The following is a 25443-nucleotide window of genomic DNA, read 5'->3' on the forward strand; positions in this document are numbered from 1 at the left end:
TAACGGGGCATAAAAGGAGTATTTCTACAGTTTAGCTGATGGTTGACAAATAAAAAAATAAGTTATTTGAAAAGGATATCGAATTTCTGCAGCTTCTGCTCCAGCTTCGTTAGCACAACTGTGTAAAAAACAAAAAGTAGGATGAAAAAGAGAAGTACGAAGCAGACAAGGATGGGAGTTTTATTCTCCCTACATTATATAGCAAGGTTTCTGTGCTGGTGTTTCCATTGGCTTATTATAGCTCACTGCACAAATTCAAGAGCAAGATAGGCCAGGGTAAGATATTGATGGTGAGTAAATCTGCAAAATGCAAGAGAGTTGGGTTTGATGACGTAAATCTTTCTCCATGGCTCTGCTGGTTGTGACAGCCCTGGTGAATTATGGAGATGAATGTTCTGTAATATATATATTATTACACAAAACTTACATTAAAAGAACATTATCAAGGACATAAAGTCAAGGAAATGCCAGAATTAAGGTTGCATGTGCAGTTTATATGTTCACAGTTCCCATTGAGTTCAGTTGCAACTGAGAGTTCTCAACATTTCTGCCAATCGGACCCCAAGGTCTCAAGTCAGGCGTCCAGAAAATGAGGAACACACAATTAGTGACCACTTGTGATGAGTCTGGGTTCGAGGGACTTGCTGTGGCAGCAGCAAGGATAGATTCCAATCCCCTAAGGCAGCATTCAGCTGCCTTGACCATGAGACAGTCCTTTCTCTTCCTGCAATCTCCTGCCCCTTTCACATCACACCTTGCAACTTTTGCAACAAATAAAGCAATGTTCCTATAGACTACAGCCTCCTTTGCTACACAAGCCTGATTCATCCTCTGAGCAGGTCCATCTTGTGAAATGAATGCATCTAGCATTTCCTAACTTTTGAGTGCTTGATTGTGGAGTCTTTATATTTTTAACACAGTTTTTGTGTTAAACTTTGTGTGTAGTTTCCTGTGTTTTTAAAAAGACAAATGAAAAAAAAAAAAACCACAGAAATTCCATCGTGTGGCATTTGATGACGTAGGTCATCAGCAAGGTTGGAACCTTTCAGTCTGTTGCACAGACCTCTACCACTTTAGCTGGTGGAGTAACTGATAGCATAGTAGGTTGTCATCCTCTGTGTACCAACCTAGAGCAGGATGAGACACTTTGCCAGTGGGTTCACAGCTATTTTCTGAAAGCAGAGGAAGGGTGAGGCTCAGAAATCTTGGATTCCATTCTGGGCTCTGAAGGGGAGTGTGTTAAAGTGGGCACAGACACTTCTGACCCTTCCCCTCTAACCAGTCCCTGGCTCAGTCCTGTCTCTTCCATACCTCTGGATCCGTGTCCCAGTCTGACTCTCCCCATGAAACCCATCCCAGTCCTCAGTCATTGGGTGCCTCATCCTAGATCCAGTCTCCGTGCCCAGCCATTCCCAGTTCTCCTCTCCTGGCTCCTTGTCTGATCCCTCTCTCTCTCTCTCCCTCCCTCCTCCCCATGTTTGTCATACCCACTCGCTCTTGGTCCTAGTCTACTCATCCAAACAGTATCCCCCCACCACATGGGTCCTTATTCCAGTTTCTTTGCCCATCTATTTTCAGATCTGTCCCTACATCCCAGCTTCCTCATCAGCTCTGGCTCCCAGTTCCAATCTTTTTGCCTAGCAAGTCAGTCTTTTCCCATCTGGCTGCTTGTCCTAGTCTCCTTGTCCAACCTGTCCTAATCTCCTTTGTCCCCCACTGGCTCCAAGTCTCCTTGCCCAGCTAGTTCTTGTTCCCTTCCCAAGATCCTAGTCCTAGTCTCCTTGCCCAGCCAATCCCAGGTTTCCTTCTGCCCCAATTCCCAGTCCTAATCTCCCTCTCCCTCTGACCTGCCATTCCTAGTCTCTCCTTCAAGGCTTCTTGTCCCAATCTGTTCCCTTTTATACCCTACCTCACCTCCTCCCCCGCACCCCCCAAGATTTGGCTCTTATCTCCTCTGTGCTTCCTGGGCCCCAGCAGGGGGTGGTCATTGAAAGCACAGGAGATACAGCCTCCTTGCTCTCAGTTCAGGTGCTCTGACCCATCATGGCCTGCAGCAATGTCAGGGGAAGTCCTGCTCAGCCCTGGGCTGGAGCATGCCCAATATGGACAAGTCTCTACTGAGCGTGCATGAATTGTGATTTTTTTTTCAAAGTCTGATAACTTGGTCAATTTGGGCAGATTGACACCTGACAAAAAGGCACAGGCCTGACAAAAGGCAACCCCTCTGCCTCATTTCCAGTCTCTGCTCCAAAGCACAGAGTGAGAGTAGCGTTACAGGGACAGGACAATGGGACTCCTAGAGCTTTTCAAAGAAAAGGTAACCCTAATTTTTTAATAGGGGCAAAACATTTATTTTTCACTACCCATCTGCTCAGAAACAGCTGGGTGATTTTGGCTGCAATTAAAAAAAAAAAGAAAAAGAAAAATTCAGCCTGAGACAGACACCCACCATGGAAAATTTCAGCTCAATGGTTAAAGTTTGACAAAGTTATAAGCAACTTAAAACAGGGTTTTATAAAGGGAAGTGCTTGGTAACCTTAATCATAGATAGGATGAGTAACCCCACCTATAACAATATTTCATTTTTAATGGCACATCGCGGGCAGATGGGGTCATTAAGCGCTCTATAGATTGGGTATATCCCTATACAAGGATGATGTCAGCCATCACTAAAATGCAGTTATTCTTGGGTCCTGTGTTACATAAGAACATAAGAAAGGCCGTACCGGGTCAGACCAAAGGTCCATCTAGCCCAGTATCCTGTCTACTGACAGTGTCCAATGCCAGGTGCCCCAGAGGGAGTGAACCTAACAGGCAATGATCAAGTGATCTCTCTCCTGCCATCCATCTCCATCCTCTGACAGACAGAGGCTAGGGACACCATTCCTTACCCGTCCTGGCTAATAGCCATTAATGGACTTAACCACCATGAATTTATCCAGTTCTCTTTTAAACTCTGTTATAGTCCTAGCCTTCACAACCTTCTCAGGTAAGGAGTTCCACAAGTTGTGTTGCATTTGGATGTTTTACAGCAGGCCCAGGACTAGAGAAAAATAAGACAATTAGCCCTGCACCCTTTCTTCTGCTGGTACCTGGAGGCCCAGGCATATGTTTAGATGCCATACGTTAGCAGCCTGAAAATCCATCTGGCTGGCTGGCCAAGAAGGTAGAAACTCTGTCTTGGCAGCAGCCCAGGAGCTGACAGGAATTAAAGAATAGTATTTATATAATTTTTTTTTTATAAAGTCAGGTCCTGAAAAGCTCCTTTAAGTCCCTGATGCCCAGTGGGAGGGGTGGAGGTATCAGAATGCTAACCAGGAGAGGTGAAGCACCTGGATGTGCAATAAGTAGCAGTTTCAGTCAGACATTCGGGGACCTTTTTGTTTTCACATCGCATGCATGAATTCAGCCAAATGCAAATAGACCCCAGTGTGGGTTTCCACAGGTATGTTGGGCCCCGCTGCCATGAGTAGTGAAATCATGAGGGTTATGGGCTAGGATGATCTAATAGAAGGCTCTCAACCTTTCCAGACTACTGTACCCCTTTCAGGAGGCTGATTTGTCTTGCATACCCCCAAGTTCCTCCTCACTTAAAAACTACTTGCTTACAAAATCATACATACAAATGCAAAAGTGTCACGGCACACTGTAACTGAAAAATGGCTTACTTTCTCATTTTTACCATACACTTATAAAATCAATTGGAATATAAATATTGTACTTACATTTCAGTGTATAGTATATAGAACAGTATAAGCAAGTCATTGTCTGTATGAAATTTTAATTTGTACTGTCCTTGCTGGTGCTTTTTATGTAACCTGTTATAAAATGAGGCAAATATCTAGATGAGTTCATGTCCCCACTAGAAGACCTCAGCGTACCTTCAGGGGTATGCGTACCCCTGGTTGAGAACCACTGGTCTGATAATTAGAGCGCTAGTCTAGGACTTGGGAGACTTGGGCTCAGTTCTCTGCTCAGCCAGACTTCCTGTGTGACCTTGGGAAAGTCTCTCTATGCTTCTATTGCTCATCTGTAAAATGGGGATAATAGCACTGCTCTACTTCACAGGAGTGTTGAGGATAAATACTGATGTTTGAGATGCTCAGATACTATAGTAATTGGAGGCCATTTGAGTACCTAAAACTGGCAAACCAATAGGTTGCCCCTTACAAACCTTCAGGAAATTGGAATGCTCTTCAAAGACTGAAGCAGGCCCTGGCCCTATTAAAGTCAATAGCAAAACTCTCACTGAGGCCAGGATAGCTCGCTGGCTTTTTCTTTTTCAATCTAGTCTTTGCTGCAGTAACTGTGCCCAGTGATGTGCGATTTTATTGAGGACCTTTCCACTGCTCTCCTTGAGAGGTACCAGATATGAAAAGTTTTTTAAAAAAACACGCTCTGACTACTACGATGTTGCCACCACTGGGAATTGCTCTGGTTCTGATGCAAAAGGGAGGGTGAATTTGGATTCGCCCTAAAGAATATAGGGATGGAAGCCCTTCATTCAGTGTAAACCAGTAAACTAAGGGCCATATTGTGCCTTAATGATTCTTACATACAGGTGATGTTAGTGGCCGCTGCATATGGGCACTGAACACACAATATGGCATTAAACTCAGTATTCTAGGATCAAAAATCTCCCATAAAAGGACACTAAGATTAAAACAAAAATAGAAGCACATTTTGTACCTTTTGTTGTCAGCGAAGCATAGTTTTACAAAAAACACTCTCCGATGTTAATTATGCATCTATTTGCATACCCAGTGGGCATGTAACTGGCTAGTATATCACCCAGTATGCAATTGTGAACAATGCTGTTCTGCCCACGTAGAGCAAGGCACAAGCTTCCACTTTTATTCTTAGAACAGTTTATCTCATAATGCATACAGATCCCACCTACAAAAGCATAACCATCGCAACTTGTTTGCTCTTCTAACTTTGGAATCCTAGGAGGTGAAACCGGGCTCAGTGTTGAGGCTGTGTAGATCTATTCAATGAAGTCATGACTGACTGAGGCCTGGCAAATAATGTATTTCTGTTCCTTGCTACCGGTGGAATACTCCCTTGAGATGAAACATTACCAGTACCAGCTGTGATCCTTAATTTACTTTTCATTGCGAGCCTATTGGATCCGGCAGTAGAAAAGATACATTTCATTAGCTGATCCAGAATATTTATGGCCAGAGTTTGAGTTTAGGCAGGGGAGGAAATTATATCCTTGAACTGGAGATTTGAATTATTTTTTTTCTTGTAAATTTGTCAGCAAGATAATTGACCAAGTAAAGAAAGTGCTAATACCCATACAGGTAACTACACGTTCAGGAAATAGTATAGTTGTGGTAGAAGTTTATAAGCAGCCACTGTTGGGAGTGATTCAGTCTGCTTTCTCTGCCACCTCTTTGGCTAACATTCCTTTGGTGATTGTCACATGTTTATGAACTAGCAGCCTTCCTTGTTCTCTGGGACAGTAAATCATCTAGTACAGATTGGGGGAGAGAAAGCACCACTCCCATTTGTGAAAACACCACAGGTCTATTCAGCTGTCCTTCTCCGTCCAGCTAGTGTGAACTCCACAGATCCAAAAGGAAAGCAGGATTTAGGAACCTGTCCTGGATTGAAAACAAAGGAACTACTATTGACTTTGGAGTCATATTATTCACAACATACACTATATCAGTGAAGGAAGCACACTTGGGAAGTTTCACTTTTTGTTTGACTTGTCCTGCTACTTTAAGGGAAAATAGGTAAGTCTAGTATTTTGAATAAATACTTCCTGGATAGAAACAAACCTTTTCACTTTGTAACCTCATTAGTGATATAGCTTTAAAATAAATCCTGTGTTGCAAATGACTGTGTTACTTTGTATTTAGAACCACACTTATGTATGTTTTTTAAGTACTATTAGAAGCCTCGGGTAACCAAATGTAGAGCATCAATGCCCTTTTTTCTTTGTACTTATATTTTATTCTTTCATACTATCATTACAGACGAGCTTCCATCTTTACTGTAGAACAATAAAGCAGTAACACTGGGTGGATGTATAGGATAAACACAGGTGTTAACCATTCACCACCTCCTCAAACAGAGAGCAAACATACCCTCACATCATTGTACAGGGAGAAACACAAATACCTGCAGTTATTTTTGAATGACTTAAGTTAAGAACACAGCATTCCCTTTTTTATAGGGCGCAAATGTAGAATAAGGTTGGAGGGAGCCAGAATGTATGTAAAATAAAAACAACACTCCATAGCATAGCTTTCTGTCTTTTGAAACATCCCAGGATTGTTGTCAGTTATGTTTGAAAGTTTTTACAATTTCTGTTCTGGGGATTTTTGTACACTAGGTAGAACATTGCATATGCTGGAAATACAAACGGCTATAAAATGTGTAGATGTGATTTTAATGTAGCTTATTGAATGTAGTTCAGTTAGAAGTCCTTGATTTTTTTTTTTTCCTCACCTCCCTCTGTTTCTTAAGGCATGCTGCACTCAAATGTTGACCACGAGAATGGTCCCATGTAGCAGGCGCTGCTGGAAAAACTCGTAGGTGTTGCTTTTGAAATCTCCTGACATATATGAATCTTTCCAGACAGAATCACAATTGCTTTCATTTATAAGGAACCTTGTGTATATAGACTGTATAATATTGGAATATAATATTTTCAGAGGGAGCATAGCTGGCTCTGAAGTAACTTGCATAGTCAATTTTCCTAGCCTGTCCCTTGAACCCTGTCACCTCTCTCTCTGTATTCCTGCACTGGTTCCCCCTTCTCTATCACATCAAACATAAACTACTGGTTTTTATTTTCAAGGCCTTTCACAGCCTATCCCCACCTGACCTTTCATCTGTCAATGTTGACTCTCTCCTCCGAACAGCCCACAATGCTAGCCTTCACTGCCCACTTGTTAAATTGTCAAACAAAGCACCTTGATGCTTTTTCCCATGCCACCTCTCACAACTGGGAGGAGCTCCCTGTAAATAGCCACAAAACGATCTAAGTATCCTCCTTTAAATCCCTCCTTAAAACTACAAAAAACTTGACAATGGTTAGGCTACTAGTGGGCCGAGACCACTGTCTATGATGCCGACCAACGTTGTCTCATTGTTTCCTTGTACTCCCTCATCTTTCTGTATCCATCTGTTTTCTCTTGTCTGATGCTCAGATTGTCAGCTCTTCGGGGCAGGGACCTTCTTTTTTGTTCTGTGTTTTGTACAGCACCTAGCATGGTGGGGTTTTGGACCACAACTGGAGCTCCTAGGTGCTATGATATAAATAATAATGAATCATCAGCATTTGCGTTCTCTGAGCCAGCTCCTGCTCCCACTAAACTCAGTGGCAAAACTTCTCTTTTGACTTCAGTGACTTTGGGATCATCCTCTATAGTAGCAAATACCATTGGGTCAAACTCATCCGTGGTTGAATTCCATTGATTGTACAGGGCTTGCTCAACCTTGCACTTCAGGGGACAGGTCGAAGGCAGCGTATGGGGATGCCAAGGGAAGGTGGGAGGAAGATGTAGGATCAGCTGTTCTCCCAACCATTAAAGCCAGTTTCAGTTCCTAATCTGTCGTGCTCCCCAAATTTCCTTTCCTTTCACTGGTCCTGAAGCCCCCGGCTAGCTAAATGCTGGTTTGGCCTCTGCCTTTCCCAGGATGGCCTGTGGGGCAATTCTTCCTCACCAGGTCACCCTGTAACAAACCAGCAGGTTCATTATGCTAATATGTCGATGAAAGGTCACATGCCACTATTAATATAGAAGGAGGTAGCATTAGCAAAATACTCCATTGTGTTAAATAAATGGAGCCAGTAACCTCAGTCATTTTTTCTTAGTATTTGCTTTAATGGCTGTTGCATTCTCCCATGACCAGTTATTTTTAGAACACACTCACCGGGTGCAGGGGACCTGGTTGATAGTACAAGTCCAGAAATCTCCCATGTCACATTCTTTCCTGGAAATCACACCCTGTGTTACAAGCAGTCTCCTTCTTCTTGTAGTATCCCTTGAAAAACTAAGCTTTTTGCACAATGGTTCCTTGATTGTATTCCTCAGTGGCCAAGGCCTATGCCCAAATAGCTGGACTGGGTTCTGGGGAGCCAGGTGGGGGTGACATGGGAGGCAGCATGCCAACAATCCCATGCAGTGGGATGCCCCATTGAGGGAAGACTGGAGAATATGTGTAGGAGCCACCCTCCGACAAGTTCATCATTCAATACCTCAACACTAGAGGCAGAGCAAGACCCAGCCTGTGAGATCATGGGCCTCAGACTTCTATTCCGTGCCCTGAAAGAGAAGGCTTTAACAAGAAAAAATGAACCAAAAGGGCAGAGCAAACTTTATACCCTCACACTAAACTGTTTCCGTGGGGTGACAGGGTTTACAGATCCCCTACCTTCCTTCTGTAACTCCATGCTAAAATGTGTTCCTAGGGTATTTGCACCCAGCCACAGTAAAAATCCTCCGTGACCTATTACAAGTGAGTGTTTAATGGGACCCCACCAAGAGCAAGAGTGGATAGAACTCGGCGCGCCTGCGACGCATACCTCTGAGATTGTGGTACACGTAGAACTCTGCTAGGCATCTAAAAGGCAGTCTGCAGCACAGCTCACATGGTGGCCCCCTGCAGTGGGTCATTTACAGCATAAACCCTTTCATAGGTATGATGTTCAGCTTGCTCTTAGACGGCAAATGGTCTCCTCCCTCTTCCTTTCCATAGCTGCCTATGCTGAAATAGCTCTTCTAAGCAATTAGAAATACCTGTCAAAGCCCAGGACAGAGAGTTTGCAAGCAGGCTTTATACATACACCCTGGCCTCATTTTTCTTCCCATTATGTAACCACCAGGAGAAGACTGCAGCCTAAGGAGAGAGCTAGGAAATGGTAGGGCAAGGAGAAGCCAGATCTGTATTCAGAGTGCCCTGCTCCATCTGGGTGCACGGCCTGCTATCTAGAGATGGGAAATCCTATAACTATTGAGAGATTGGGTAGATTAGTTGAAATCTCTTATTGGCAGCATGTTTTCACTCCCTGGGGCAATGGAGGTCAGGCAGGTTGCCAAGGCAACACACTCAGCCTTCAGCAGAAGGTTTACTGGTGCATGGCCCTTGGTCAATTGATGATGGAATAGGGTTTATTCAGGTCTTTGAAGGGAGCTGCTGTCCAGCCTTTGGCTGTGATGAGTTGTCACGTTTGGGGTCAAAGGGGTGAAACTAGGAAGATTGGCGTTTGTAGGATGAGAATAATGGGGGCAGGAGGATTCTAATTAGGGTTAGCTCATTCTTTGCCACCCACCAAATCAGAGAAAATAATAAACCTCACACGCTAAAATGTTTGTTTCCTTTTATTAATAGAAGTCCCTTGCAGAGAGTTCTGTGGGTGGCAGTACAGGTTATAAGAGACACATGTGGGGTGGTGGTGGTAACAAGGCCTCTCTCTCTTACAGCTTATCAAGTCCAGGTGAGACAACGAGACCATCGGAATGACCTTTTTGCTTCTCTTGTCCTTGAGGGGAAGGTGGGTCATGCTCAGTAAGCCTCTGTTAGTGCAGGAGGAAACCAGCAGGAGATGTTTGTGGAAATTCTGGAGCAATCACCTCATGCTTTCAATGTGCAGAGCAGGCAGGCATGAATGCGAGAGTTTGGTTTCTTATGAGCTCATGTTGCCGGTAGTGTCACAAGGAAGGAAATGAGTAATGGAAGAGCAAAGGGTGGGGCTGTGGGCATATTCTTTAAAGTCTGTGTTTGAGTGCTTGCTTATTTACTCTTTGAGAGGATAGCAATTGATGGATGTATCATCACAGTGATGCATGTTATCCCCTCACTGTCTCAAAATACTGCATCAGTGGTACCATGGTAATGAGGGAGCTGTCTTGAGGGAAAAAAATGGTATGACTTTAGTGTTCAAGAAAGTTTGCAGACTGACAGCCCTGGAAACTGAGGTGTTCATACTTATTTGCAGGACAAGCAACAGTAGTGCAAGCTTCCCCGTGCTGACCTGCTGATGTGTCTCAGCTCTGACCTGGAGGGACCACCTCTAAAAATGTGAATGGTTTCTGTCCTCTTTCAGTCCTTAATCTTTCTGGCTGCATTGACTTCAGTGGAACTGAAGCATGTGCACTTTAAGTATCTTTCTGAATTGGGGTCTCTTCTGAGACCATTGATAAGGTTGACAATTAGTGTCAACTGTGATGTGTGTGAGGGATATGGATACCTTCTCTGCTGGGAGATGGACTGAGATCCCCCAAACTCCATTGATGTAGATCATCAGATGGTAACTTCTTTCAGGCACGCTCTCCATGCTCTGCATTTGAACTAAGCAACAGAGGGTCCTGTGGCACCTTTGAGACTAACAGAAGTATTGGGAGCATAAGCTTTCGTGGGTAAGAACCTCACTTCTTCAGATGCAAGTAATGGAAATCTCCAGAGGCAGGTATAAATCAGTCTGGAGATGACGAGGTTAGTTCAATCAGGGAGGGTGAGGTGCTCTGCTAGCAGTTGAGGTGTGAACACCAAGGGAGGAGAAACTGCTTCTGTAGTTGGAAGCAAATAGGCATGGTGCTTTTTACAGATTCAGACTAACACGGCTACCCCTCTGATACTTGCATTTGAACTGATGCTCTAGAGGTGAGGGGTTCTGTAGCCAATTTTGGGTATCCTGAGATGTCCTTTGCTAGTTGCCAATGTTTGCTATGGGAAAGAAAAAGAGTTCTGAACACTGCAGTGTGAAGATGTGTACTCTGTGTCTCTTGGGAAGGCACAGATCATTGTTCTTGGTCCTCCTGATTGACCCGACAAAGCATACAAAGGCTTTTGGGTGCCCTCCACATGCCAGAGCGTTTTCCTGTTGACGCAAGGTAAACACTGACCCAGAAATCAGCTTTAAAAGTTAAATGTTGGTCTTAGCATGATGTGGCTGATGATGCAGGCAGTGTGGCCTGCTTTAGGAGGTGGAGGGAGAGAGACAGACACCTGTTCCTGGCATAATGGAGGGGGACAGTGGTTGACTTAAAAATGTTCTTTGTAACAGTCCCAAATAGGAAGCCAAGTGCTGTACTGTAACCACCTACAGGTATATTCTTGTTTGCCTGAAAGAATAGTCCTGTGGTTAGGGTGGGCTGGGACTTGGGAGATTTGGGTCTGTTCCAGACTTCCTGGGTGACTTGGCGCAAGTCACTTAGCCTCTCTGTGCCTCAGTTCCCATCTGTACAATGGGGATAACAGCACTGCCCTACCTCACAGCTGTGTTGAGTATAAATAAAATAAAGACTGTGAGGTCTTCAGATCCTATGGTGACAAGGATTATACAAGTACCTGAGATAGATAGAAGTTACCTTATTATCCCTATTACTCTAAAATAGGCATGTCTGCGACAAAGCATAGCTCCTCCTCAAACAACATGATCCTTCAAAGGTGGCCTGCAAATATATTACCAAGAACAAAGCCACTGGGATTGGCCTTACTTCCATTGATGGCAGTGGGAGTTTTGCAACTGATTTCAATGCGAACAGAATCAGACTCGTCGTCCCTTTATGAAGGGACTGAGAGGCATCCTGCTATCTGGGGCGTGAAGCAGTGCATAAAAATACATGGAGCCAAATTCAGCCTGGGTGAAATGCGACCTGAGATGGGAGTTGCACCCTCCTACCCCAAGGCTGAATTTGGTCTGCTTGATTTCATTTCTGGTAATATATTTACAGAAGAGTTATGCAACCATTTCATCCCGGTGTGAGAGCTGCCGCGAAGGGTCAGGCTCTGCCTTGTTTGAGATAGATATCAGAAGAGAGCTGCAATCCTGTGAAAACACATTTTATTTCTGAAGTGTTTGTACATTGTGTATGCAACGCACATGAATATAAGTGCCACCTGCTCCATGCTGATAACCGTGGCTCGGAGCATCAGTCATGTGTGCTCCCTGGCATAGCAGTTTGCTTTGTAAGGAAGTTGCTTCTAAAACTCTGTCTTGACCTGAATTTGTGAAATTCTGCATACTCTGGCGGTTGCTTTAATAGCCTCCATAGCACTTCCCGAGCTCACGTAGATATGGATTCTTCAGGATGTTGTTCAAATCGAATTAGCATTAGCACTGGCGAACGGAAACCCCTGAGACAGTTTATTCTGTAAATTCACTCCAAAATGCATGCATTGCACTATTTCCCTTTATGAACTTGACCCTGACCTGCAGACAGGTGGGATGATCCCGGATTACATCCTGGGATTCGTGCGCTGCAGGCAAGGGATAAATGGAACCCTTAAAAGGGCCCTCGCTGTGTGCATTACTCCACTGACAGACCTGTACCTCCACTGTTACTGCAGCAGCTATTTGGCCCCACACCATCTTCCCTCGATAGCTGCTGATAATTGCCAAGTACAGATGGCCTCCCATCCTTCGTTGCACAGTGACATTGTTGATAGGGATGATGTGCAACAAATTATGTGGGCATGCAAGTAGGTGGAAACTTTCTAATATGCCACAATAATAATAATGCTCATTTCTAATGCCACGCAGCTTTCCCTGGAACGTCTGCCCACACAGCAGCCTACTGAGTTCGCAATCCTATGTGCACGCTAGACAATTAGCAGCTGATAATGAAGAATGCCATGGGAACCAGCAGGAAAATAATAGCTTACTCCAAATATATAATGAAATGTAATTAGCACAGACAGTAAAACAGACAATTTATGGGGGGTTTTGTAATTAAAAAGTACCAGTAAACACTCCTATTGCAGAAAGCTTGGAATTAAAGTACCATTGTCTGGAATAAGATTTTATTCAGAATTTAGCCCTTGAGAGGCCAGCTGTGATGAACTGGAATAAGATTTTTCATCTGTACACTCTTCAGCCAGTGAAAGCACTATGTATGTGTTAGATGCACTGAGAAACTTCCACTGTTTGTTTTCCTGTTCTAGCTGAATGAGCTCAGTGTGTTTCTAAAATGGATGTGAAACTCACACCAAGCCAAACAGCGGGCTTGAACCCCCGCCCCCAATTGAAGTTAGGGGCAAAGCTCCCGTTGACTTCAGTGGGGCCAGGCTTCCACCCCTGGTGTACTGGACAGTTCCTTCTCTGCATGGTATAGTCACTCCCTATAATATTAGGATAGTTTGCTAGTGTGGGTACAACAGTTACAGGATTGTAGCACCCTATGCTTGGAATATCCGCCTTCAGATATCGCTGATAAATTTCACTTCCATCACAGACCTCCTTTTCTCCAGATTTATCCCCTCCAATGGTGTGCTCCGGTTTTCTAGACTGCATGCACAACTGCATGCGCAAAAAGAATGTGTGCAATTGGAGACCTAATTTGCAGCCACCATCATATTAAAGTAATTTAAAAAGTGTGGGGGCGATGACAAAATGGAATGTCTATAATAAAGCACATCTCAATCTCGTAGTGTAATCTTTCTGCTTACATAGCTCCACCACCAGAGTATGTGTGCATGCCACACCTTTTTAATTAGTTTATCCTCACAACACGGCTGGCAGGTAGCAGGGTACGATTATCTCCACTTTAGAGAAAAGGAACTGAGGCATAGAGGAATGAAGTGACTTCCCCAAGGGCACACAGGAACTCAGTGCCAGAGCCAAGGACAGAACACAGATCTCCGGAGTCCCCGTACAGTACCTTAACCACAAGACAATGTTTCCTGTCACGGTGTTTCTTCACTTTCTCCCAGGCTCTGTCACCTCTTTCTGTCTAACGTAGGTTGTACCCGCTGTGGTCAAAATCTCCTTTTCACTTGTCTGTGAAGCCCCTATGATGGTATATAAACAACAGTAGCTGCAAACTTTTGTTCCTGTCCTTCATAATCTTTTGGGTAAGGCAACAGAAGTGCAAAAACCACCAAAAACGGAAAAACCTTTTGGCACAATTTCTCACACTTGTTTTCAGTCCAGAGGTGTGAGTGTGAAGAATAACCCGTCAGCTGAGGAACGACAGGAAAGAAGGGTTGGGAAATCTGGAAAGCAATTAGGATACACACACAGGTGTGTGGGGAACTTTATTTTTTGTGCTGATTGAGGTGCAAACCATACAGCATGAGCTTGGCTACCCACACAACAGAATACATGATTCCAACTGGCCATCAGGTGCATTGATCTGAATGTCTCTTCCCAGGTGCAGCATTCAAATGCTATCATGTGCACCTCTCTCACATGCACTAAGGCACAGATTGCTGGCATCCAGCACAAGTAACTTGGGGGTTTCCACATGCAGGAGAAGAGGCTTTTGATGAGTTCTGATGGCAGATGCTTCCTACCTTTGCAGCTAGCCTTTCCAGGGATAGGGGAGACCAGAGTGGCCCTGGTTTTCCCCATGACTCTTATTGCAGTTTGTTGCTGGAATACGTTCAGCCCCTGCAGCATGAACACCCCCTACTTTCCACACAAGTCTTGCCCCTTTTCTCCCTGGCAGCAAACAGGCAGATATGCGTATCGACTCTCTCCTTGCCAGTGTGAGAAGAAGAGCCTCTCAAACTTGTGTTTGTGGGGCGTAACCTCCTCCGCTCTTAGAGCAGTTTCACCCCAGTTTGGGTGGATACCAAGTCATAACTTGACCCAGAGCTTCCGAACAGTCCTTTCAGACAGCCACAGTAAGAAGTTGTTCTATCCAGGCCACAAACTGAGACCCAGAGATCTTGTCTGCACTATGGTTTTTTTTTTTTCTTCTGGGAAGCTTACCATCTTGGTAGCCCCACCAAAGGGTGCAGTGATTGGAGCCCTACTGTAGTCAAGGCAGTGTTCGTGTGTTTATCACCATGACATTTACACCTGCTCTGAGCAGGTTTAGACTGTACAGTCTTTAGAACATTGGAGGCAGATTGGGGCCCTATCAACGGGAGAAAATGGAAGCCGGCTAATGGAGACTCAGCCGGAGAGATCCAGTGACTTAGCCAAGCCCAAGGTCTAGCGGCCAGAGCCCGAGAGCCTGACAGATTGGAAGCTCCTTGGGCAGTCATCATTTTGTGTCCTGCTCAGAGTTTAATACATGACAATAACATCTCCTCCTGCAGCCATTAGACATCACTCCCTCCCCCTCAAATCACTAAAAAACCCTCAGAGAGTCCTGTGGCACCCTGTGGTTGAGTCTCCAACTCGAAAGCTTAAGTTAAACTTATATCCCAAAGATGCCAGCTGAGACATTCAGAGGACGGGAGGGGAAGGAGAGCTTGCGTACATGGTCGCAATTCTTTCTCCTGCCAGAGCTGTATTTGGTGAAGGAAAGGGAGGGCAAAGGAGGCCTTATGCCAGCCTTGCACCTCTTTCGATTCCAGGGTTGTGCCAGAAGGCTGTTCTGACTTCTGCTTAGCTACCACAGCCACCAAAGGGCTGTTGCAGGAGGTGAAAATAGCAGGGGTGCAATGGCACTGCTGCCCCACCTCCTTTGATGGCCATGCCCCAGGATACCCCTTCTGCCAGGGAATGCAGCAGGAGTTGGAAAGGGGCAGCGCTGGTACACAGAAAGCCATCAAGGGAAGCCTGTACACTGAGATGGTTTCTTGGCTGAGAGATTCGTTCTCTTTACAGACCGAACCTTTTTTGCTGCTGGATTGGTACAAAAGATCAGTATTGCATGGTGGAACAGGACCAGTTATGTGCCTCAGTGCCCAGGCAGAAGAGGGCAAGTAAAGCATAGACCTGGAGGAAATACTGTTCGTTCTGACTGGTGTGAGCAAGATCAGAATCAACCCGCCAGCTTCTCCTTTACCTTGGCATTTCTCGGCTTTGCCGGGTTTCGTTCCAAGCAATGTTAGTGTTTTTTCAGTGTGGCTTGCTTCTGAGAAGTTGTGATTTTTTTTGTTTCTAATTAGCCACATCAGTCTGTTGTTTATAACCCTCCCTCCTGCGGTCCCACTACCTGCTGTCCCTACAGGAACTGAAGACAATTCAGCCCTCTTCACTCCTGAATACTTGCTCAATCAAATCTTGTAAATATTTAGTTGAGTACATGACATGTGGCGCTGACTCTGGTTATCTTGTTTCTTGCTGCCTGCCTCTTCAGTGAGCCATAGCTTCAAAATCAACATATGTCACCAATGTTTCATTTTTATGGGGTCTTGGACTTGAACTGTGCAACTGAACTTCGCAGCCATCTGATGTTAATTTAGTAATTACTGGAATAATATGCTGAATTATGTTGCAGATGGTGCTTATGCTTTTTGACATATGTGCTTTTGCCACCTGTACTAGCTGATCTACGTAATGTCTGTCCTTGCTTTTGGCATTTCAGTGTGCGTGATGTGAGACTGCTTTAAAAGCTTTTCTGCTAGCATCTTTAATTCTTTCCAGAGCCAACGGCACAGGCAGAATGCAACAAGCAGAAATAAGAGAATGTTTCTCTACAGTTTAATACGAAAATGTTGCCTTACAGAGCCATTTTCTCAGCTGAGGTAGAGCCAGTGATGTCACTAGTTAATTTAGGTTCAGGCCTGAAGTCTGCAATGAGTTACACCTGCTGGGGATGTGGCCTTGTATTGTTAAGAGTAGTAATCATGATTTTGGAGCTTGTGTCTTATTTCAACGAAGGAAAAACATTTTAACAGGATACATTGAAGAGACAGACACATTTACCAGGTTCTTAGTAAATGGCAAAGGAATTCTCCCATACCAAAGACATTTTCCATCTGTGATGGTCTTATGTATTTTTTGAAGGAAGTGTAAAACATTTCCAAAGGTATTTGCCTTCAGAACCAAAAGGTTCAGCCACTTACTCCCCTCCCCCTCTCCAAGGAAAATGCAATCTCTCCTTCATTCTCCTTCCGACTTGATGAATGCTGTTTTGTCACCCTTAAGACATAGCATTCCTTCTTTGCATGTGGCCAGGTATGAATGGTTTATGACCAATTTACCCCCAATGGGCCTGATCCTGATTACTCCCGTGTGAATCAGGAGTAACCCTATTGAAGTTAATGGAATTCACTGGTGTATGCACTTGATTGAGCCAAAGCCTGTGGAAGTCAAGAGGAGTCTTTCCATTGACTTCAGTGGGCTATGAATCAGACCCAGAGAGAGAGCAGAATCAGACTCGTGTAATTTACCCCATTGTTTATGTTGCCAGTAGATTTGGCCCAATATGGGGGTTGCACCCACTAACTATAGATTGCATTCTGCTGAGTTTGGCTTCTTATGCATTTGGGAGGGCATGGGTGTGGGGTGCAGGCGTGGAGGTGGGTTAATCACACTTTGCTCAGGGACAGGCATTTCCAGTTGCAATAATATTTTATTTCTTTGTTTTTGTCACTAGTTACTCCAGAGGCCATTGGGTTCTTGTCTGCAGTTGGAGTCTTTATTGTCCTCCTCACAGTCCTTTTCCTCTTAATCAACAAGAAACTGTGCTTCGAAAAGATAGGTGGACTCCCATGCTTGGAACAACCAGGGAGACGAAAACACTACAAAGAGAGGTCGGGGGTTCATGAGGGCCTGGGTAAGCATCATCATTATCTCAGTGCCTTTGATGTACAGAAACTCACGGAGGCTTTGATTAAGAAGAGAGCAGAGCCATTTTACTGTGTCTAGTGTTGTTTGTGTGGAAAATAGCTGGGGCTTGAGGTGCGGTGGTGTAACCTCTAACAGTAGATATAATGAATATACCGTTGATACAAGGGACCTATCCTCTTTGTTGTCCCGAGCAATATTCTTTTGAAAGATGGAAGAAAAGGTTGGAGAAAACACATTTTTCCATTGTTATCTTGTGGGAGTGCTTTGGTAGTGCAAAGAACAGAAAAATCTGGGCATTTCTGGCGTTTCCTCAGAGCAATGGGAATGTTGTTTGCTCAGTGTAGGATGCATCCATCCTGACTTCCTGGCATTTAACTGTCATACATATCAGCCTGCATTAGTCCCATTCCAGAAACATATATTAGACACTCTGAGTTGCAGGGAAGGCTTATGGGGGAGTTTTACTTTTCTTGTTTAGCCTAAGACCGTCGGCACGTAACCTGGCATTTTCAGACGTGCTCAGCTCTTACAACAGAACCAGACTGATTTTTTCAGAAGAGCTTTGCTCCTATGTAGGCATCTGAATACGTGGCTACATTGGGAGCTGTAAGCCCTTTTGAAAATCTGACCATAGGTGTCTCAGTGGGAGGTGCTGAACTGCATGCAACCTGGCCAGTAGCTTCCTAAATGTTTTGGTGGGAAGGAAAAATGCTAAGTAAATGTTCTCTAGGGTAATGTTGTTGCCAATAATGGGGGACATTTCATAGAAGTTACCTGTCATGTATCAGAAAGTTCTACAATAAATATTTAAAAATATATATGAACACACACAAATCTATGCTTAAAGAGGCACTGCCAAGCTGCTAGGCTAAAATTTGACCTGCCTTTAATGTTTTTTTCAGATTTTGCTTGCAAAGTCGGTTGCATTTTACATGTGTTTGGGTTTATCTGCCAGAATATATCCTTCAGTGTGCTTTTAATTAAATGATGGGGCAAGATGCCCAGTCTTCAAGATTAGTTACAGAAGGGCCTAACCCTATTAACACTTAGGTCCCAATCCTGCAATTCTCTTCCTGTGGATTAGTCACAGACCTGTATAAAACCTCACAGACTTCACTGTAGCTATATCCAGTTGGCCAGGATCTACCCACACTGGGGCCTTAATAAAACGCAAACAAATGCTTAGTCACAAGTTGACACGGAAGTCAATGGGACTACTTATCAATTTAGTTAAGCATGCCAGTAAATCTTTTTAGTAACAAAGCCATTGGGACTCACCCAGAATGAGGGCTCAGCTTGCATGTCATTTTTTCCCTTTTCTTTTGGGGCTCTGTGTCATAAATTTAACATGACTTAACCATCGATTTTTTTCTGTGTTAAAAGAAATTTAACAGTATTATTTTTAAGTCTTTATTTTTTTTTCTGACAAGTAGTACAAGAGTGTGGCTTTTTTTTAAAATGACACATCTCTCAGCAATGTGTAGGTGTCGACGTTCTTTGGAGCTGTCAAAGACTATCATGCAAACATATATTTACGATGCCTTTTAAAATGTGAATTATTAATAAACAGGGTGGATTTTTTTCCCTCCCAAATTCTGAAGGCATAAAATTGCTGCCAAACTGAAGCACTCTGTGGCAATTTTCATTTCAAAGTAAATTTTCTATGACTGAGTAATAAACCCTTGAAAACATGGGTTTTTAATGGAAACACTAATTCAACTTTAACTACAGCTGTGCCGTACAAGCAAAATACCATACGCATTAATGAGGTGCTAAATCTGATACCGTAGAGGAGTACATTGTAATCATTAATTACAATGGGAGATTACTGTCGGAGCCTATGTTCTCCTTTACAAAGTAAAACAGTCATGAAAAGTTGAAGTTAGAGCAATTCAAAATGTCAGCTTTTCTATGGTTAGATTAATTTTGATATATAGGTATTTTTAAGACCATTATAAGATATGCTTGCAAAAGAACCAGGATTTCTTACAGACATAAACATAAAAAAATGGACCAAAACCTAATGGTTACATATCACATCATATGGCAGTTGCAGAAGCCTAGCATCTAGGCTGATGATGGGCTTACCAGGTGGTCTGAATCTAGCAGGGCAGCTGTGGTTTATGCTGAAATCATTCTATGAGATAGCTGTAGTTAGTATAACTAAGGAAATCTCCAAATATTACTGCTAACAAGTAGATTTTTTTTCTACCAAGGAATTTGATTTTTGCTGTGGTAAATGTCTGTATATACGTATGTGTATGGGTATTATATTATTACAGTATATGCAGTATATAAATTTTTTGTGATTCTGTTTTTTCAGTTCTCTTCTTTATTCTTCTTGGTGGAAGGTTGTCTTTATTATTAAAGGGCCAGATTCAATAAAAACCTCTGCTTCTCATTGTTAAGATGTAAATTGTTATGGTAGTAAGTAATGATGGGCAGATATGGTGAAATAGTGAAATCTAGCCACCCCACTTCAGGTGGGGTTTAGAATGGTTGAAACACTTCTTCTGTCAGCTATTGAAATTGGTTGGCCAAATCGAAGGGCAGGTGTAGGGAATCAAATTTTAATCTCCACTACATTGCTGTAAATCTGGAGTACCTTTATTGACTGCCGTTGAGTAACTCAGATCTTACACCATTGTGAATAAGTTCAGAATCTGGCCCAAGAAGTTTAATGGCTCTCTGAATTTGATGTACATGACAATCTTCACCTATATCCTTGCTGGATTTGCTGTTGAATGTTGACCTATCTAAGAATAAAAATAAAGTTGGAAGGAAAAATAAATCTGTTTAGTTCATACATTGTAGGTTCTCATGTTAGCCGTATATATATAAGAAGTGTTTTCCAGTGCCCGGAATCTGAACAAAGATTTGTCTGAGGTTGGCTGTACAGTGGCAAAAGGAGTTGAGTGAAATACATGTTTTCATCATTGTGAATCTGTGAGAGACATCTGGCCATTTTAGTCCTAATTTGATTGTAATAGAGGGGCCTGTGTCTTTCTGAAAGGAACAATATACTTGAAGAATCTTTATGGAAAGAAGTATTAATTGAAAACCCTTTAGGGAACTCAGGAACAATGACTCATAATTACTGGTACGCAATGAGTGTCGTTTGTGGTACTTGAGGCTTTTGTGTCTAGTACTCTAATCCCTCGTTCTGACCTTAACGATGAGCTGCATTCTGGACCATGATGCTTTGCCACTGATTGTCTCTCTTCAAGTGTGTGTGCACTCCAAGCCGTGTTGAAGCAGTTCTGAGTTAGAGTGTGTACAGCTGAACAGAAGGAGCAGGGACTAACTGCTGGGTTGCTAAGCCTTAGCATGGTTAAAGTGTGCAGTTTCCCCCCGGGAGTTGGTAGCCATTGCTCTAGGAGTTGAGGCGGGGAAGAGGAAATATTATCCCTTTGATCTGTACCAGTGGTTCTCAAACTTTTTTTTTTTTTTGTGGACCACTTAAAAATTGTCGATCACTTACTGATCTTCCCAAATGTTGTTTGTACCGTGAGCTAACTATTGTAAAGCGCTTTTATCCAAAAACTTTATAATAATTAAAATGTTTTTGTTCTATAAATAAAAGCACACAACTCGTATTTTAATATCAGTAGTCTTACCTTTCTAATGCAATGGATGTGCCCTCTCTCTCCCGCTGTGGCAGTACCCGAGCTGGGGCTGGGAAGGAGGAGGTCTCTCCCTCTCTCCTCCACCGTAGCAGCCTCCTAGCTGAGGCTGGGAAGGAGTGGTGTCTCTCCCCTGCCACAGCAGCCACAGAGCAGAGGTGGGGAGGGAGGGCCGTCTTTCCCCACCAGCTGCAGCCCTGGAGCTGGGGAAAGTTGCCTCTTTCTCTGGCAGCCGCAGCCCTGCATATCCCAAATTCCCCCCCCACTTTTCTCACCCTACTGCCCCCTCCCACCTATCCTCTATTCCCTCCAAAGCCACCTTCCCTTACATATGTGTCTTCCTCAGGGTGCAGGCACCTAATTAGTGGAACCACACCTGTGTGGCTCCACTAATTAGGTGGGTTGTCCATCAGTCTCTTGTGTTCCAGCCATCCGGGCGTGCACCTTAGAGGGAATTATCTGCGGACCCCCTGTATGGAGCTTGGGGACCACCGGTGGTCCACGGACCACAGTTTGAGAACCTCTGATCTATACAATGCAAGCAGGGTGAACCTTGTTCCTGTGAAGAGGGTCAGGACAAGACCTGTGCACTACTTTAGTCTCAAGTGAGCTCTAGTTGGAGGGTGTACAGTGCTGCAAAGGCCCTTCGCATGGGGTGACTTTTACACTTGAAGTGGTGAAAGTTTACAATATGCATTGCTGAGCAATGCACTTCAACTGCAAAGTTCAGGACCGAAACCAGCTTGTTTGCAGGAATTATGTAACAAGCACAGGGCAAACCCTTGTGTACATAGCCATATCTAGCCACAAGCTGCAGTGCTGTGACTCATAAAAGAAAACAATCCACTTTGTGTTATATCTTGATTTAGCACTTTTTAGATCGATGTGACTTATTCCAAAGTGGAGCAGAATGATCAATCTTACAGCCCACACTGAAGGCCGGAGAAGAAAATTATGGTCTCTTGACTCCGCTTTACCCAATTTACGGAGAAAAAAAGCACAGAATTCAGCCTTTTCCTCAAATAATTACCATATTGCCAACCACAAGCATTCAAAAATCACAAGTTGCACCCCCCCCAAAAAATAATGAGATAATTTAAAATCCTAAGTAAACAAAATGGGGGTGGGGTTGTTTTTTATTTATCTTGGGGTTTTTTAACTCTTAGAGTGCCTCAGTTTGTGTTTTTAAGCTTTTCTCCTAAGCCACAGGGGATAGAAACTTCCTTAAAAAAAAAGACTGAAATTCTTACATAGTTACTTGACTGCAGGAGCTGGGGATTTAAGGAAAACACCCAATATCACAAAACTTGGAATAAAATCACGAGGGTTGGCAACACTGCATTTTTGTCTTGCTTTCTCAGTGTCTCCTTTTGTCTGAGTCCTCCGTGGAACCTGTCGTGGGAACTGAGGCTGTGACCATCTTGTACTGACACCAGGCTAACCCGTATGCATACTCATGAATGAGGAAGAGAAAGGGGAAGCAAATGGTGGCAGTAATTTGTACACTCAGTTTACAGACTGTGTAGACTGTCTTCCTCCAACAGCACAATCAATAGTGGAAGAGATTTGTGTCTTTCCAGAGCAATACAGTTATGGCCGCTATTAGCATTGCTTACATTAGCAGTAGCACCTAGAACCGGAATAGGCTTGGTGTTGTGCTGTCACAGAAAAAGGCATGGTCCCTGCCTCAAAGAGCTTAGAATCTAATTGGAAGCACTACAGCACCAGTGAGTGAAACAAGTAGTAAGTGGGAGGAAGGAAGAGGGTAACTGCAATGAGGCCAAGCAGTTGCCTGGAATAGGTCTGTGACTTTGAATTCTTTAAAGGCAGCATGCGTAATGGCTAGACCACTGCTCTGGGATCCAGGAGACTTGGATTCCATCCCCGGCTCTGCCAGTAGCCTGCTGGCTGACTTTGGGCAAGTCACGTCACTGCTCTGTGCCTCAGTTTCCCCATGTGTAAAATAGGGATAAAGGTAGTCACTAAAGTGCTGTGAGATCTGCTGATGAAAAGAGCTATGTAAGAGCTAGGCATTATTATTACTATTTATTAATGAAGCGTTTGAACATAAATACCATACTGTTTCTATCTGTCTCACTGCCTAGCCAGTGTTAGGTGTCTGATTTCTGTAGGCATAGTGACAGAAGTGGATCGTGAGAGGATTGCGGGGTTGGACGTTTGGGTCAGTTCAGGGAATTAAAGATCCGCCCATGCCTCTGGGGCATTGTGAAAAGGAGTGGAGAGATGTGTGTCTAAAAGGATGTAGCATGTGGCGTAATGTGTGGGTGTATTCCCACACTGTTAACTGTGCAACATTTGCTGGTGGTCCACGGAGAGCCGACCACCTAGAGCTCCACAGATGTATGGGGGAGATGTAAGGAAAGCAACAACAGAGACTGTGATTATAACTTTTTTTCCACAGGAGTTAAAAAAAATAAAAAAATCTTTATCACAGCAAACTAGAAATGCTTCAGTACTTTTCTAGCATTACTTTTCCATGCAAGCAATTGCTGTAATTGCCCCAGGCTTGTTACATGATCACAGAGTAGAGGGGAGATAGCTAGGCCATGTGCTTGCAAAGGCCGGGGACTCAGGAGTCAGTCGGTCTAATTAGATGGGGTCTGCACTATGAAAACAGTGTGAGAGCCCTTGTGTGTGCGTGTGAGCACACACACACTCACATAGATGCTGAAAGTTACTTGCGGTGCCCCCTTCTTGTTACTATTCAAAAAGAAACCATCCAGTTGTTGTGCTCATTTGACCCGTGGTCAGAGAGCTTCTAAAGACCTGATGCTGGTCCCATATTGATTTTACACTGATGTAACTCCATTCTCTTCAGTGGAGATACTCCTGATTTACACTGACAGTGGAGAATCTGGCCCTCCACTATATCACAGGCAACAGATATAGTCCAGATGTGTTTCCACTTACTCCCCACTTACCATAAATTCACCCACATAATTATTGATCGCGTTAACACCTACCAGTTCCAATCGTGGACCAGGACCCCATTGTGCTAGGCATAGGTGTCATGGATTCATGGGTCTGGTTTATGCCCTGGCCTTTAACCCATCTCCTGGGAGTAACACTTTTGTGTGCTGGGTCCCCTATGTCCCACGGGGCTGGCGCAGCAGCTCCATGACTCTGACGCTGGGCTTTTGGGCCCTAGCGATCCCTGTCTCTGTATGGTTATGACTGCACAGGAAAGACAAACCTGCAGCTGGCCTGTGCCAGCTGACTCGGGCTCATGGGGCGTGGGCTGCGGGGCTGTTTCATTGCCGTGTAAATGTCTGGGCTCGGGCTGGAGCCTGGGCTTTAGGACCCTGCAGGGTGGGAGGGTCCCAGAGCTCGGGCTCCAGCCAAGTCCAGAAGTCTACACAGCAATGAAACAGCCCCACAAGTCCGAATCGGTTGGCACAGGCCAACTGCGGGTTTTTCTTTGCTGTGTCCACATACTCTCCGGGGCTCCCTGCAGCAAGTCCAGCCAAGCTAGACTCCTATGAGAGACTCCCCACCACTTCTGGGCGCAATGCTCTCAGTAAGTATCTGCAGTATCCACAGCACAGGCCTTTGCAGAGGAAGGAAACAGTTTATCAGTTACCTGGAATACAGACTCTGAACGTCCTTGGGTTAGCATGAAAGAGGTGGAAGCCAGGGTTTTGCCATGCCTGCTTCCCTATGCTCCATCCCTGCTCTTTGTCTCTCCATAGAGAGCCCTGTGGCTGTGTCTCTGAGGCCAGTTCTTAACACAGGTCCATTGTCCTTCTGTTGCAAAACTGTGCTGTGTTCACATATTCAGCTACCTCTGCAACAAATGTGTTGATTCTAGCCCAGACAGTCCTAGTGGCTATATATGTCAAATACCCATATCCCAGGAAGTAAAATCAGTTCTTCCCGCAACGGGTAGCAGTGCAAAGGTGCTCGGTACAGAGTCATGTAGATACTTCATAAAATATTAAGGACAATTCTCACATTTGTCAAAGATGTATAAACACAGAACAAAAAGACAGTCCCTGCCCCAAAGAGGTTACAATCTAAATAGAATAGTAATGTGCCTATATATGGAATAAGTAGTTTGCGTCACACAGAGCAACTCACAGAATGGAATAAACCCTTTGGGGTCAGGGTGCAATCAAATTGTCCTGCTCGGATTTAACGATGCTACTGCGGATGTTATTTCACAATGTTTGCGTTTAGGAATTGCAGAAACATTTTTCATCTTGTTTTCGTACTATTTCTCTACATTGTAGACAAGCCTGGATTCGTGAAACAGCTCCTAACTGTTATGAACAATTAATGTCAAGCTTACACAATAGATCTTGCTATCGCTCTTCCCTCCCGCCTCCCGTGATAACTGTAGGGGACAGTAATTTATAGTTGCCATTC

The 25443-nt window shown here is 44.0% G+C and overlaps 1 protein-coding gene across 1 annotated transcript in view; it reads left to right on the plus strand.

The window, feature by feature from the left end:
• Positions 1–25443, plus strand: part of SYT16 (synaptotagmin 16) — a 143507-nt gene that overhangs the window by 54001 nt on the left and 64063 nt on the right. Inside the window, exon 2 of the mRNA XM_034769397.1 lies at positions 17241–17420. Coding sequence (XP_034625288.1) covers positions 17241–17420 — 180 coding nt within the window. The remainder of the gene's footprint in view (positions 1–17240; positions 17421–25443) is intronic.

This window comes from Trachemys scripta, chromosome 4 (genome assembly GCF_013100865.1).
Source record: "Trachemys scripta elegans isolate TJP31775 chromosome 4, CAS_Tse_1.0, whole genome shotgun sequence".
NCBI lineage: Eukaryota > Metazoa > Chordata > Testudines > Emydidae > Trachemys > Trachemys scripta.